The sequence below is a fragment of the Papilio machaon genome, chromosome 24, assembly GCF_912999745.1.
Source record: "Papilio machaon chromosome 24, ilPapMach1.1, whole genome shotgun sequence".
Classification (NCBI taxonomy): domain Eukaryota; kingdom Metazoa; phylum Arthropoda; class Insecta; order Lepidoptera; family Papilionidae; genus Papilio; species Papilio machaon.
This window is the reverse complement of record NC_060009.1, coordinates 5,363,106-5,380,324: the sequence shown is the minus strand read 5'-3', so window position 1 is coordinate 5,380,324 and position 17,219 is coordinate 5,363,106. Positions and strand designations below refer to the sequence as shown.

The 17,219-nt window shown below is 31.7% G+C and overlaps 1 protein-coding gene across 1 annotated transcript; it reads right to left on the bottom strand.

Moving 5' to 3' along the window:
• Positions 1 to 1,395: 1,395 nt before the first annotated feature.
• LOC106713896 (octopamine receptor beta-3R) lies at positions 1,396 to 15,582 on the bottom strand. The gene is made up of 4 exons (XM_045683979.1): positions 15,499 to 15,582; positions 2,470 to 3,579; positions 1,757 to 1,868; positions 1,396 to 1,612 (listed from the first exon to the last, which is right to left on the bottom strand). Exons 2-4 carry the CDS (start codon positions 3,311 to 3,313, stop codon positions 1,396 to 1,398), a joined length of 1,173 nt encoding a protein of 390 aa, XP_045539935.1. The 5' UTR covers positions 3,314 to 3,579; positions 15,499 to 15,582.
• Positions 15,583 to 17,219: the final 1,637 nt, after the last annotated feature.

The following is a 17,219-nucleotide window of genomic DNA, read 5'->3' as shown; positions in this document are numbered from 1 at the left end:
AATTTATAATTACGTATTTCTTTTCCCCTTTAGCAAATAAATTACAACTTAATTCTATTCCCTTAGCATGAATAATACGCTCGATAACTGCTATTTAATCAAACACCACTTCTACTATATCTACATTTATGATGAATGTAGATTATAAATATTTAAAGAATCTACATTTAAAATATTACAAAATAAATAAATAAATTTAGAACAATGTAAAAAATTAAACAAATGAAATTTATAATTATTAATTGCAATTATAATTTCCGATATATTTGTAATATTTTTTGATTATATGAAATATAATTTCTGTGATTTATTATTACTAGTATTAATTTAAAAATACTTTCAACCCGAAATAAATATAAAATATTAAATTATAAAAAAAATACGAAATTATTTTTAACAATAATAATTAAATTAATAATTAATAAAATTTTAAAATGGGAAAAGTACTACTAACGTTTTTAACATTTATTATTTTTACATTTATATTCGTTACAGAATATTATTATTTCTATATTATTATTAAATTAGATCTAAGATATCACAACACGTAAAACTTAAGTTAAATTTACATTGCTTTCAAATTATATTTAGCCTTCAACGAACCCAATTGAGAATAACATATTTTAAATAATTAAGCGCCTAATATTGCTTTGCTATAATAATTTAATATTTTAAAGAAATAAATAATACTTAAAATATTAAAACATACGTTTAATATTAAAATTAATAATTAAATTATATTATAATTTTCTGAAATTGTACTTTCGTTGTTACGAATATTATATACTGATGTGTCCATAAAATAATTTTATTTCATTTATAAAATAGACAAAGAAAAACAATTAAAGCAACGTTTTATTTACAATTATCTTATTATTTTAAGTTAACAATTATTATTTTTTTATCAATTTACTTAAACTAATAGGTACGCATGAGCAAATTATTAATATAAATTTAATGTAATTTCTTAAGCAATACAAACATTGAGATATGAAGATAACTATCCAATATTATTGCTAATTCATATAATATTATAATAATATCACTATTATTCTAACAATACTTACGAGTAGTTAAGGAACTCGTTGAATAAAAATAATATTTTCAATACTACGATACTTCTGTTATCATAAATATTATATTTTTAAAATATGTTAATTTCGATAAATACGGAAAAAAGCCAAATATAAATTAAAAACTTCAATAAAAAGAATATCAATGTTCAAATTAAAAAAAAACTGTCAAATGAGAAACATCATATTTGCAAACAAGCCACAATTTTAGTAGAATGATTTTATAAATTAAAATATCTATAAAAACACAAGATAAAATTAAAAATAAACTCAATAATAGAAAAATACCATTTAATAAATCAACAAAAAATTTCATACTTCACTATACGAAATTTGTACCACCTGTATCCTTCCAACAACTAAAGCAACAAGGTAAAGCGCACATCAACGTATTTTTGAACGCATCTCTAAAGTCCCTATTGAAGTACGCATAGATCAATGGATTTAGTGCTGAATTAAAATAACCGATCCAGAATAGAACCCCGACCACCACGTCCGGAGTCTCACATGGCTCTCCGCAGACATTTGTTGTTACGTACCTGGAATTAATATTTTTAGTTAATATGTTCTTTAATCTTCTTTACGAATGTGTATTAAATCTCTAAAACTAATTACATTTTTAATAGTTGTATTTGAATATGTTTAAAAAATTATTACGTACGTTAACGCTAGTGATTTCTTACCATAAAAAGAAAGGCAGCCAGCATAGTAAAAAAGCACCAACTATAATGCCCAGTGTGCGCGCAGCCTTATGTTCCGCTCGCCAAGATTTGCCTGCCGCTCGTAGTGATGCCCCTAACAATAAAAACTTTAATAATATTGTCAGGGGACAAGATTACATCTTTCTGTGCATCCCCTTCTCCGTTGATTCAAGGTAGGCAATGCAACTGCATTTGCGGATGTCTATGGGCAACGCTCGTCTCACTATTTCGGCGAATTCAAGTGACCGTTTGCCATCTTTTTATATAAAAAATACAGGTTATTGAAGGAACCTAGTAAGGTTGGTAAAACTATTTCTTATATTTAAAGTTAGCGTATAAAACTCAAAGTTTAATAATGATATCACCCCTATACCGTAATATTATAGTTGTTGGAAACAGTACGATGAAAGTTGGGATGATATTGGATATATTCAGGAGAAACCACACGAGGTACGATCTTGTTACCTAAGAAAACCAGTTTGGAATATTGGTATATCTACTTTTCGAAGTATCCTATCTTTTTTTCCAGTTGGTTATTTATACAGAAATACTTTTCATAACCGAGATATTATCCTTAACTTTTATAATTTGATACATGGGAAATTATTACCTAAACCGAAATATTCTGATATTTGAAATTGATTGGTATTGTGTTTTGTTTTAAAGTTGTTTTTTTTTAACAATTAACAGTGTACCTTGAGAATTGAGTTCCGTTGCTGCTTTCGCTAAATCTCTGGAGGCAGCCGCCGACGCACAACTTGGCCTCCAACCAGTCGCAGTTTGTCCACTAGATGAACGTTTGTTCGACCCTCCTGAACAATAACCGGAACTTGCGGTATCACAACTCACGTTAACTGACTTCCTCGGACTCGCCTCCTTACTCGGACAAATATCACCCAAAGCCATTACAACTTCTCCACCAAATTCCGTCTCTTCTGGGCCAACTTCCGTAAATGTGCTGTAATTGGGACTGATGTCGGACGGTCTCCTATCAGGGTGAAGATAGTGGGAATGATGCGCGGCATGAGACGTGTGCCTCAAATGTACAGAATTAAGGAGAATATTCGAAGATGTTCGCGTTAAAGCTTCACGTTGTCTTATTGCTTCTCTGAATATTCGGCAGTACATCGATATCATGACCACGCTTGGGATCCAGAAAGAGACGCTCGAAGAAATTATTGCATACACCATATTGGCTTTAAACATGCAGACATCTGGATGTTGCTTTCTGTACTGTCGATGTTGTTCTGTTGTGTACCATCCCATGAATATGGGAACGAAACTGATGAACGCCGGCCAAAGCCACACGTTAGCGAGCATAAAGCAAACAGTTCTGTGTGTCATGGTCACGGGATACTCCAAAGGTCGGACGATAGCGTAATATCTATCAACAGATATACAACAGAGATGCAGTATTGAAGCGCTTGAGAAGTAAACGTCAAGGGAATTGAATATATCACAGACTAGAGGGCCGAAGAGCCAGGCGTCGGTAAGTTCCGCGCTGGCGTTGAAGGTCATAGCGCAGAGAGCAACGAGCATGTCGGCGACGGCGAGGCTAACGACATAGTAGTTGGTGAGGACGCGCAGTTTCCTATGTCGGTGCACAGAGATGATGACGAGAGCGTTGCCAAGCAGCGCGCCGAGGATGATGGTGACAAAGACGAGCCCCTTAAGCACGAGAAGCAAGGTATGGTGCCAGTGCGGCGAGGGCGCGGCGCCGGCCGCCAGCGTCGCGTGCAGTTCGTGCAGAAACGCCGGCTCCGTGCCGCGCCCTCGTACTTCTACCTCGCTTCGAAAGTTTCCATCTGAAACAAAAGACAAATTTTAAGAAGTGATCTCGCAGCCCAACAGCGGTAGATTGAGTATTCGTTGCAACTTTCATATGAATGAGTAGATCAGTAAAGAATTACGACTCCACAGAAGACTGTCGAGTATTAGGGCTATTATTTTTCTGCAATTCATCAAATCTAGGTTATATTTTTTCATTATATTCAAAATAGTTATCTATATATATAAAAGAAAGTCGTGTTAGTTACACTATTTATAACTCAAGAACGGCTGAATCGAATTGACTGAAAATTGGTGGGTAGGTAGCTTAGAACCAGGAAACGGACATAGGATAATTTTTACCCCGTTTTCTGTTTTTAATTCCGCGCGGACGGAGTCGCGGGTAAAAGCTAGTTTTAAATAGTTTTATTCTGATAAATACAATTTGTTCTTGAGAACAATATGCAAACTATTCTATATTGCACGATACTTATACGATTTTTATTAAAAAAAAATAATAGGTGTGTTAATTCACAAGTTATCGTTAAACTTAACCAAGTTTACTTAAAATAGATTAGAATCATAAAACGGAAATTCTCTCGTATACGTTGAGAATAGCGAATGAAATCGGTGCTTTCTTTAAAGTATGTTTTGTTATTCAAATTAAAACACTTTGGGAATTGTATCAGTTGATTCTTACAAAGAGATAAAATATTCAATTTCTTTTGATTTTCAATCGATAGATTTCACTTTGCTAAAGGAGTTTTTGAAATTGAAAATATTTCAAACCAGCTGTCGCTCTGACTCCGTCCGCGCGGAATTAAAAATAAAACATAATAAGTAGCCAATGTGTTTTCACATCATATACGAGATGATTAGCAAATGGAAAAAGACTTAAATCTGTCTATAATCAATAAAAAAATGAAAATGAAATAAAAAAATATTTGTTTAATCCAGATTGTATTTAATATGTGAAATAATAAAATCGTTATCTAAATTATATTATTAAATATATTAGTGTTCTAGTAAAAAAGTAACACTATTCATAAACTTACGAATATAATCAAAAAGGCGTAAAATAACCTAAAAACCTCAGGTAAATTATACTGAGATTACGAAGGGACCTTTTCTCTACTGGCCGACATAAATTTACCTATAGATTAAAGGTATTCCTATCTGTTGTCCAATATAAAATGAGCTGAACATCGCTGGATAGCTTCCAACGCAACCTGTATGCCAAATGAGAGTTACGCAATGAACTTGAAACATCTGCTCACAATCGATACTTGGTTTTGCTACGTCAAAACTACGTGAGCTTTCAACTTTTACTAAAGTTCTTGCGTATTTGAAGATATTGAAGATAAATAACAGATGTTGCTAATACGTTACCAAACTTAAATAGACAGAGGTGCGGACGAACAGAAAATCGATATATCGACGCTGGAAAGCATAAACGCTGTAACCCTTGAAATTGCGAATATGTTTTTCACACGTTAATAATTTCAACCATTATCAAACGATAATGATTTTATTATAGGTTAGCACAAACTACACAACATTGCTAAATACCGCATGCTTGTAGGCGTATCAGCTCACGAGTTATCATTTTTTGGCTCTCCTGTAAAGTTCATACTTTCGGGGTAACAGCGTTTACGCTTTCCAGCGTCGATATCCTCTGTCTATGCGTATGCCTATCCTTATCCCTTCCTTATAAGGGCCTCCGGCAGGCACACATGGAACCAAACACAGAATTACTTCCACTTCAAGTATGTATTCTATGTGGTCGTGTTATACCAATATTATAATTGTCTTGTGTGTAATTTTCGATGCCTGATTACCAAATTTTATGACAGAACAATATCAAAACATCATAAGATACTGTAATAATACTAGCTGTGCCCGCGACTTCGTCCGCCTGAAATACTGTCTTCGGGTAGCATTTATTCGCGTTAAAAGTAGCCTATGTCCTTTCTCAGGGTCTTGACTATCTGTGTACCAAATGCCATTTAAATCGGTTCAGTAGTTTTGCCGTGAAAGCGAGACAGACAGACAGAGTTACTTTCGCATTTGTAATATTAGTAAGGATATTAACTATAATTTAACATCAAATTCCTCGACTTCTGCCTTCTACAAAAGATACAATAAAAATCTAAAGCAATCAACTTGTTATCAACTCTCTATTGAAATGCGGTCATTTTCAGTTAAGCGTTTCAAAGAACTTGTTCAAACTTTTGGCAATCGTCCATGTTAATGATAGTTGGAAGATATCCAACATAGTAAAACAGCAATACACACCTTTATACTAAAATAAGCTATAAAAACTGTGTCATCTAAAAAAAAAGTGGATAATTCAAATAGACGTTATTTTGTTATTGATGTTTTTTTCCTAGTTAAATCTATAAATTTCCTCGAGACTATATTTAAATCAGATATACTAAATTACATAAGCACGGCTGCCAAAAATATTTTATTTCGTTGTTAAGATCCTTATATTAAAACTATATACATACATACAATTTTATCCTCTAACTCTACTCACAACTAATCCTCGTTGATATTCCCGCGTGATTCTCTTCTATATTTTTCACCTATCTTTTTCTTAATTTAAAAGGCTAAGTTTCTCAGTGGCCAGTAAGCCTCCTCTTTAGCAGGATGTTTAATCTATGTCCACCAAAGGGTTCGAATACGTAATTCTGCACTCAACAAAATGTATTACTCCGATAAATATATAGTTAGACACTGTTTAGTTAAACACGTTTAAGGAAGTCAACAAGGTGATGGAAGTCTATGGTTTACACTTAAATATTGAATACTTTGTTCTTTATTTGTTAATATCGTATTTCAGAAGCCTGTCGCAATATCAGCCTGTAATAAAAATGTAATTGAAACACTATCGAAGTTTTTTTTTATATTTAGGTCCTAAAATGCCAGTAACAAAAATGAAAACTTTACTGAGTTACTTCAGATATGTTAAGTCTTTAGAGAGATCAGTTCAGATTTTTTTTACAAAATATTTTACACTAACGGTCTCCATTATTGATAAGTTGCTGAATTCCTTTACTACTAATTGACTTTTCAAAATTAAATTACTTTTAAACCCATTTTTAGTTTCAATGCACACTATTTTGGTCTAAACGTATAGTCTATGCTATTCTTGGTTTCACAATCGTTTAAGGGCGATAACGGCCAAGGGCGTTTATAGCGTGCGAGGTCACATTGTGATTACCTTGTTCAGTGGCTTTTGATGACTGTATGTTACAAGTTTTCGAACACGTTTAATTAACCAAAAAAAAACCCTTAGACTCTAATACATGAACTAGCGCCATCTATTGTATGCATATAAAACGAAGTTTTTTTTAATTTAATTCTAATATTTTTAAACTGTATAGTTACATTATGATGCACTTTCCTATTTTAAAATATACTCGAAAATATCCAAAAAAGATTTACCACAATAATGTTATGGCGAGTGAGATTTGAACTCGTTCTTTTTACATTTTTTTTAAATTTTAATCTGTCACTTTCACTATATGTGTTTTTCGCCCATATAATATGATAAAATATATAACTTACTAGCTGTCGCCCTCGAGTCCGTCCGCGCGCAGTTAAAAAAAACTTAATAGGGGTATGAAAAATTATGTTGGCCGATTCTCAGACCTACTCAATATGCTCACAAAATTTCATGAGAATCGGTCAAGCCGTTTCGGAGGAGTACGGGAACGAACATTGTGACACGAGAATTTTATATATCTTATCTTATAACACTGAGAGGTAAAATACGAATCGAATTAGTTTTCGAGGAAGAAGACTAATTCCGCGATAACTCTTCAATATCCGTCTAGCTCATTAAATATACTCCGAGTATTTTGGGACAAAATACGCTCGGTTTAAAATTATACGAAACAAGACCTACGGAAATTAATTTGCCGGCCGGGCTTAAATCAAATCCTATTTAAGTTGATATAAATCTTGTCATTTTGTGTAACAGGGATTGTCAATATTTAAATAAGAACTCCGCAACCGTTTGGTTTATAGTATGGCTTTGGAGATTAATGAATTTGATTTAATTATAATTGTTCTAAATACTATTAGAATTATTCACATATTTTATCATAGGGCATAATAGCCACAAGATTTGAATACCACAAAGTGTATATAATTATTCAAAGTCTTCTTGGCAAACTGATGATAAAACAAACAGACATCCCTAACTGTCATTTTGAAGAACTAAACCCATAAACAATTTGATTTAGTAATTAAAAAAGACAAAAGAATAAAATCGGGAGTGTACAATCGGTGAGAAAAAGTAAAATTACATACTCTTACAATATTGTTTTTAATCCATCTCACAACATAAACTCACAGATGCTTAGCACAAATATTAGTGACATGCGTCTTCGTCACGTCACGTCATCGAAAAAACATGTTAAATTTGAAATTATTCGGCATATTTACGTCCCGTAAGGTTGAACTCGTATAAAGTTTAAAACAAATTTTATCGATACGAAAACGTTCTCACGAATATTCATACCAGGACCTCAGGCTTGTACCTTAAAATGTTTATACGAAACAATGACTAAGCATTTCCATTCATATTGTTCATCCAATATAATTTGATCCCTATTACCATAACAAAAAATGGTAAGCCGATGTCAACTGAGCGGTGGTTCAGACACGAACATAAATATTTGTTGATTATGCTCAAACACGCAAATGTTACAATGTCAAGTTAATTTGATTGAAACGCTTAGCGAACGGAGAAAAAACGTATAACTGAGAATTAACTCTTAAAGTACAATCAAAGTACATCTAAAAAATTATTGTAATCACCACACTCAGTCAGTACAGTACTAAGGGAGGCACTGATATCCAAGTATACATATATACTAGCTGTCGCCCGCGACTACGTCCACGCGAAATTCAACATAATAAGTAGCCTATGTGTTCTTCCAGACTATGATCTACGTCTATGTCAAATCTCATTGAGATTCGTTGACCCGTTCTGTAAATACCTTCAAACAAACATCCATCTATCCATTCATCCATCCATCCATCCAAACAATCGCATTTATAATATTAATAACATACAATAGCTTTTTATAATCAATTTTAAATCCTATTAAATGTACTGTACTTTTTCTAATATAACCTCTACGTTTCAACTGTTCTTTAAACATTTTGATACCATTAAAAAAACCTTTATTATCGTAAGTATCTACTACCGTAAAACTATTATAAAAACATAGCGATTTCTGATTTTTAAAGAAAACATTTCAGTTGCTGATTTCTTTTTACTACAATTATGCCAACGAAAATCTACGCGAACAAAGTACATCTCAAGAGTGAAGAGGGAAAGATTTCTTAAACATCGCTTTAAGAAAAATGTAACTGACGAAAAAAAAGCAATTCCGATAACAGACGGTACTTTATTAAATTATCCTTCAGACTGATAACAAAAAACTTTTCTTTATTATTGTTTGCTTTCAATAAAAAAAACCCAGTCGAGTTCTTTCGACAAGGGAACGAAAACAATCTTTCTTTTATTATCTGATGTGAAAATATATCGAAGTTAAGACGTGACTGTGACTGCCAAAGGGAAAAGCGACGAAAAACTTAAACGTTTCATATCACTTGTTACTAACATCTGGCCATCTGTGATTTTTATACTTAGTTAATAGAAAACAGTATAAAACAATATCATTTATAAAAAAAAATTAAAACGAATAAATTAAAGATAGGGAACGCAATTTCAGATGTATATAAGCAGCGGTTGCTTCGCTACTTAGGCAAATACAGCTGGCCACTTGCTAACTTGCCACCTTATAAAATATAAAAATAAACACGTCACACGTCAAAATCTTTTCAGTTGTAATCTATTTTATATATCACCTACTACAGTAAAAAACGGTTAAAACAATTTTTACGAGTGAGGTAAAATTCATAATACTATATAGGTATATACACCAGTGTCTTAATAATATAAAAAAAATAGAATAGAACAGAACAGAACAGAACAGAACGGAACGGAACGGAACGGAACGGAACGGAACGGAACGGAACGGAACGGAACGGAACGGAACGGAACAGAAAAGAACAACAAAATAAAATTATCAAAAGTATTACAACATTTAATTAGTATGAATAGTCTTACACAGTCGGTTTTTTTTCTTTACCTAATTACTCGTATTTCGAATGTTAACACTTTTGTAAGTTAAGTTCACATGCGACATAAGGCTGGTCGCAAACAGATTGAATCGATTTTCAGTAGGAAATAGACCATGAATTTTTCACGAAGTCTCGCTCGCAAGTTATTTAACAATAGCACATTGTGTGAATAAATGTCTAATGCAACAGTACAGCAACGGTTTGTTTTCTAAGTGTGTCAAAATGCGTAATTTGAATCTACAATTCTATGTTAAATATTTTATGTAACAAGCGTTTGTATTTAATTTAATATTACTAGAAACCACATAATAAATGCAGAACTTACATGTTTCAAACTTTCAGAAACTAAAAAAAAAAATCAGATATACATTTCTTAAAATATCATACTAATATAATATTATAAATGCGAATGTTGAGATGGATGGATGGATATTTGTTTGAAGGTATCTCCAGAACGGCTCAACGGATCTCGACGAAATTTGACATAGATGTAGAACATAGTCTGTAAGGACACATAGGCTACTAATTAGGTTTTTTTATTCCGCGCGGAAGGAATCACGGTCGACAGCTAGTATAGAAATAAACAATAGTATTACGTTCTGACTATGTGATTAGATTGTAGTGTCAATATTAATAACACAATATTATATTTGAAAAAGAAAGACCACAATATCACCGCATCACAAGTTTCATCTTTACTAAATCACCAACAAGGTCTGCAATCTCAAGTCAAGACAATTGACAGTCTGAATCAATACTTAGATTATCACAATAACGAAGTCAGCCGGCGACTAAAGACGTCTGCAATGAAGGCACCGGACAGACAAACGATGTAATTCAGTTTGCAATGCCCGATGAAGCTTCTCGAGAGGATTTACAATGTTAGCTTTTAATTCTGTTATTTCAATTGTGGAATAATGCATTCAAATAATAGAATTATCAGTTATATTATTAGTTGTTGCTGATTTTAAATACGAAAGTTTGGATGAATAAATCTATAAACGGTTTGTTGCCACGTAACTCAACAACAGCTGACTTGGAAAATAGGTTACAGTCTAGAATATAGCATAAATTCAACTCACTTTTAAAAATTTTCACGAACAAAATTGCCAGACACATGTTAATGTATGAAAAATATTTGATATTGTCGATTTTTACCTAATAGTACTGTTTTTATTATGTAACATGATATCACAGGATTGTACCAAAAATGTGTTTTAATACCGAATATAAAATAATTGCATAATATTTAGACAACTATTGTTTTGAGTACCTTTCTTGTCACTATTCTTTTTAGAGAGCTCTTTAACTAAAATAGTACCTTATTAAGTTTTCTTACTTTAATTTACTTTAATTTTGATAAAAAAAAACAATATATTAAACTCTTGAAGTGTCTCTAAAAGAAATAAGGACTTAAGTAAGGCTTACATGCTTATTATATGAGTACATAATTACTCGATCTAAAGTCAAAAGTGTTGGCCAGTTAAATATCAACTTCAAATCCAAATATAGAGGACATATTTGTATTTATGTAACTGAGAAGCAACTCTGAGACCTTCTGTGTCTATGAGAGGCAATCTTCAAATAACAAAAAATTGTAGCATTTTTATAAAAACTCTTATAAACAAATTGATATTTGCTTCACAAAAGTAAGCGAATTTGTATCAAAAAAGAATTATTATATTCTTATTTGACATTGATAAAATAATTTATATTACTCAAATTTATTTTCGGCTTAGAAGCTGAACAATATTTCTAATATTGTCACAAGGGATGGAGACAAAGTGATCTAAATAAATTCAACATCTGTGCCAACTTACCTCCGTATCAAATACTCTCTTCGTTAAGTAAACCTATTTTATCATATTAATACTTAAGCTGCAGGACTTAGTAATGTCTTTTAAGAAAATTAGACACACTTTAAGTTAATATGCGTAAGTGCTCAAGACTAATTTTAATTAAAAGTAAAAAAAAATCGAGTCAACATAATTCTTTTGGTTATACTTTAATTCATAATTGATTTTACTTTATATATAAGACTAGCTGTCGCCCGCAACTCCGTCCGCGCGCAGTTAAAAAAAAATGAAAAATAGATGTTGGCCGATTCTCAGACCTACTGAATATGCTCCAAAATTTCACGAGAATCGGTCAAGCCGTTTCGGAGGAGTACGGGAACGAAAACTGTGACACGAGAATTTTATATATTAGAGATAAAAATAATTATGTGTTTAAGAAAGTGGTTGCAAACGAGTAAGCGGTCACTTGAATTCGTCATAATAACCAAATAGCCGCTATGGACATCTACAATTTCAGATCCAACCTTTAAAGTACAGAAGAGACATAGAAACAGGATCTTTCATCCAATGCGTCGCATCCTCTGCCAAATCTTTCCCGTCCCATCCTTTCCTTATGAAAAGGGTGAAAAGGGGAATAGTACTAATATTAGGTAAGCCACAATAATCAGATGAAACTCGAAATTATTTTCACTTCGACACTTCGCCTGTCTTCTGTGTGGTCGAGTCGGCCCATAGAGGTTTGTACACAGCCACGCTACGCTCCTATTGTGTTCTTTCGCTAATTGATCACTAATGGTTACACTAAGTGTAGATTTAATGTGTAAAATTTACAGTAATGAAATATTTAAAGGCATCATTATCTGATTGCGGTAGTTCATATATTGATTGTGACTGTGAACAATGTCATATAGGGTACGGTACGGTACCGATGAAGGGCACGCGTGCTTTGAAACTTTCCTAGCCTTGTTCTTGATAACACCATACGCCTTGATTACTAATAAATCGATATATGGCGCAGAAATAAGTTAACTAGTTATAAACTGTGTAGAAAAATAATCATTCAGCTTTTTCCTTAGTCAGTTTTGTTTTTATTTATTACTTTTTGCAGGCGTCTACCACTGTTGAAAATGGGGATGCAAATTTTCAACATTAAAAAAATCTTTGATATTAATTTCACAGTAACAACAATAAAATAAATGCTCTTTTTTAAATTATAAATAATATTAAATAAGTTTAATTAAGTGTCAATCATCTTTTAATATTAAATATGAATATAAATCTAAAGAATTTGAACAAAATGAGATGAAATGAAATTGTTGAAAATAGTTAATTCGTTCAATTTAGCTGTCTCAATTTTTAAAGTTGAATTCAATTTAAAAAAGTATTATTATTACAACTTTTGATATTAAATCTTAGAATTGACATAGTTAAAGTAAATAAGATATAGGCACATTACTTGATGATATGGGCTTTGTTTTAATATTTAGATTTTTAATTACAGATACGGGTACAAAACAACGTTATTATTTTGCTAATACAAATTAATGCATAAGAACAAGTTACGCAACTGTACACAAATATGTATAAGTTAATCTTATATACTTTTATATCATATAATATTCATTACCCTGAACAAGCGCGGCATTGCTGTCAGACATACATCCAGACAGACAAACAAAAATTTGAAATACATCATGTGTACGAAATGTATGTAATATAAATTATACAGATACTCCAATTTAATTAATATATAGACAAGCCTGAACTACCGCGACTTCGTCAGCATTGAGTTAAAAAGATAAAAACGTAGCCTAAAATATGCCCGCGTGCATCAGTTGCAAAATCGGACCATCCGTTCCGGAGATTACCACGAACAAACGTGGACTTGCAGAAAAACATTAAGTCAGACCGACAGACTAAATTTAATAAAAATAGTTTTGTCCTTATAACCTTCGCAAATACATAATAAGTACGAAATATATATATTTTTTTCGTTATTAAATACAAACACCCCAATTTTTAGCCGACTTCAAAAAGAAGGAGGTTATCAATTCGACTGAATTTTTTTTTTTATGTGTGTTACTGCGAATCTCCGCCCCTGGTGGTCCGATTTTGATAAAAAATATTTTAATCGAAAGGAAGTGCTTGCAGATGGGTCCCATTTTTTTTTTTTTTTTAATAATATATATGAAGAAAATGAAACACCCTATTGTGTCACATATTTTCTTTGTAGATCTAGACCAATGTTAAGTCAGTTCACTTGTATATGTTTATGTTCTTATATAAAACAGTTGTATTCAAATAAATACATATATATTTTTCAAACGCCTTTCATTTCCCGCACGACATTTAAACAAAAATCGTCTACCTCCCTCGAAGTGATCAAAGTGATATCTTAATATATATTTTATAAATAAAACAATTGTTATCCTTACAAGATGTTTTTCAATAAACCAGCTTGTAAAAGTTGTCTTGTTTATTTTACCCTCGGGCGCGAAAACTTCTTTTTATTATTGGGAAGGAAAAAATGTGTACCCGCGCACAAAAGGCGTCTTTCAAGGTGGTAAAACTATTGGACCTTCTTTTACAGTACTGGAAAAATCTCTTAATGGTTTACCCTACATAAGATGGTTTTATTATAAGTATTCCTATAAATTAAAAAAAAATTGCAAATCATTCTGCTAAGTAAAAGACTTAAGATAAAACTCGAAGGATTTTTTTTCTTTTTCTTTAAATTGTTTTTTTTTTATTAAGAAATCTGTAATTCCTGAGATTTGGAAATCAAATCCAAAAAAAAATGGGTGTAACTTTTGAATAATTAATAATTTCCCTTACACATCTTTACTTTATTTTTAAAACCTAATTAAGATACTATTAATTTCCAAACATATATCAAAAATATAATTTAAAAAAATTGTAAAGCTTAAAAAACGACATTTTCAAATTTTAAATATTTAATAAAAGACTAATTGCCACACTCAAATACACTTAAATGTCACTAAGGTAGACACTTACAGAAGATTTAATATTAAAAATACAAAGTGATTGCATAAGTGACCAGTAAATGATTGAGCATGCTTCTAAACAAATTCTTTCATAATTATTCAATGAACAAAACTCTATCACCATTGTTTTTATAAAGGTGAGAGCCACAAGGTGGAACCACTTAGAGAATTCTGACGATGTTCAGTTACAACCTTTGCATTCAAATAACAAATGCGTTAGTCATTCGTGTCACGTCCACAGACAACTATTCCAATGATAAGGAGAATTGGAAACGAAGCCTTTATGAACCTACTGATGGTAAGATGCTTTTTATATTAAGTATTTCTGATGAAAGGAAATAATTTGTAGAAAGTACGTATAAAAGTGAAAAATATCCTCTTTCTGTGCGTTCTCTTCTTGTCGATTTAAGGCAGTTTATAGGTAGCTTTCACTTCGCTATTTAGGCGAATTCAGCTGGTCACTAGCATCTTTGTCACCTTACTCTATAAAAAAACTAACAAACCTGTAGCTAAATGTAATAATTATTTAATCGGAAATTTAAATGGAAAGAATTTTCATGGGACATATATACAAAAAATACATATTTCCACTTCATTTCAATTTGTGAAGTCAACATTTTTATTTTTTTCTGTACAGTCACGTTTAGAAGTTATTTAGCAAAGCATTAATAGATTCAAGCTAATTTAATCAAATTAAAAAAAATCAAAAGATATATTGATATTATAACTCTTTTTGCCGAGTGTAATTCATAATAATTTGAATAAAAGCAGCGTGATTTTATGTGATGTCACCCTTAAAATAAAATAGGCCTTTGTATATTATAATTACGTATAAATATAGGTTAAAAGTGCCTCGTATAACTTATTTGTAATCTCTTCCAACATTATTAAGAATAATTATTTTAAAATTGTTCCAAATTTAAAAATAATTTCCAATATTATAAAATAGCGCAGCAGTTAAAAAATGATTTTACAAAAAATATATATCTACCTTCATCCAATCCATAGATACTACTAACATTTCCTTTCACTATGATATTGTACGTTGGGTTTTCAGACAGAAACTTATCCACTTTTTACATAACAATTAATCTGACTTCTTTAAACTATTCCCCCCGAATTACTCGTAGCCATTATGTTACGAAAATAATTAGTCGTGATGCGATGCGTAGACGTGCTACGAACGCGGTATACAAGTGAGAACTGCCGTAGCAAAGTGCTACGAAGTTACATCTACATGGAATCGTGCCGTCCTTGTTTTGTATTACATGTTTTAATATTTGCATCTCTTTCAACGAATACGACTTTCATTAGATGGAGGCAACTGTATTTGCTGAAGGCTTCCACTGGAATCGTAGTTGCTGTTTCGGCGTTAAGATTTTTCTTTTGTTTGACCGAGCAAATTTAGTAAAAGGTTAGTAAAATAAAATTAAGTTACATATTTGAATTTTAAAGTAAACGTAGAGTGAAAAGAAACACCTAAGTTGTTTCATGATTATATTTAAAAATAAAGACATTAGTTTAATTTGTTCTTTGTGTAAAAGAGCGGGAAAATGTATATATATTAATAAAACTAGCTGTCGTCCGCGACTACGTCTGAGCGGAATTAAAAAAAATATAATAAGTAGTCTATGTGTTCTTCCAGACTGTGATCTACATCTATGCTAAATTTCATCGAGATCCGTTGAGCCCTTTTGGAGATACTTTCAAACAAACATGCATCCATCCATATTAGTAAGATTGGAATGCCTCTATGTTTTATCGAAAAAAAAAATCATACACATGTTGTGTTTAAGTCGCTTATAATGAAATACCAATTTTTTAAATTGTTGTTTATATGTCTGTCCACATGGCTACGTTTGTTCCGAATAATCTACGAAACGGCGGCACCGAATTTGACGGAACCTAGACAGGGAGGTAGCTGATGCACGCGAGCATATTTTAGGTTACTATATAATTCTGTGCTGACGAAGTCGCTGGTGACAGCTAATAAATTATAAAATACTAGCTTTTACCCGCGACTCCGTCCGCGCGGAATAAAAAAATAGAAAACGGGGTAAAAATTATCCTATGTCCGTTTTCTGGTTCTAAGCTACCTGCCCACCAATTTTCAGTCAAATCGATTCAGCCGTTCTTGAGTTATAAATAGTGTAACTAACAAAACTTTCTTTTATATATATAGATTTTACATTATAAAAATACATATGTAAATTTAAATAAAACAACATTTTACATTCGAGATATCATTTTAATGAAAGTTCGAAAGATTAATGAAGATTCAAATCTTGGGCTTACTATATGAGAACAAATTTAGTTATAGCCTTAAGCAATTTCATAAAGTCTATATGTCTTTGTAAAATAAAACACACGTGTCTCAAAGGTTGAACATTCACAAGAAAAGGTCAGTCTTTCATAAAAAAATCATCGTCAACTTGACCGTGACATAGTGGACAATATTGAACCGACTTTTCAACTGTCGTATCATTTTTCATGCAATTAACCATTTATTAATTTAAAAAACAAAAATAACGAAATAAGTTTAAATTTCACATGTACATACAAACAACCACGCATACATATAACATACATCCATACATAAAAATTACCCACCTACGGCAATCGGGCCACCCTTTTGAGAATGTCAAGTACAAGAGGTTTAAAGAGTAATTAGCTGGGAATATTTCGGCATAAAATCCACTTACCCTAGCAAAT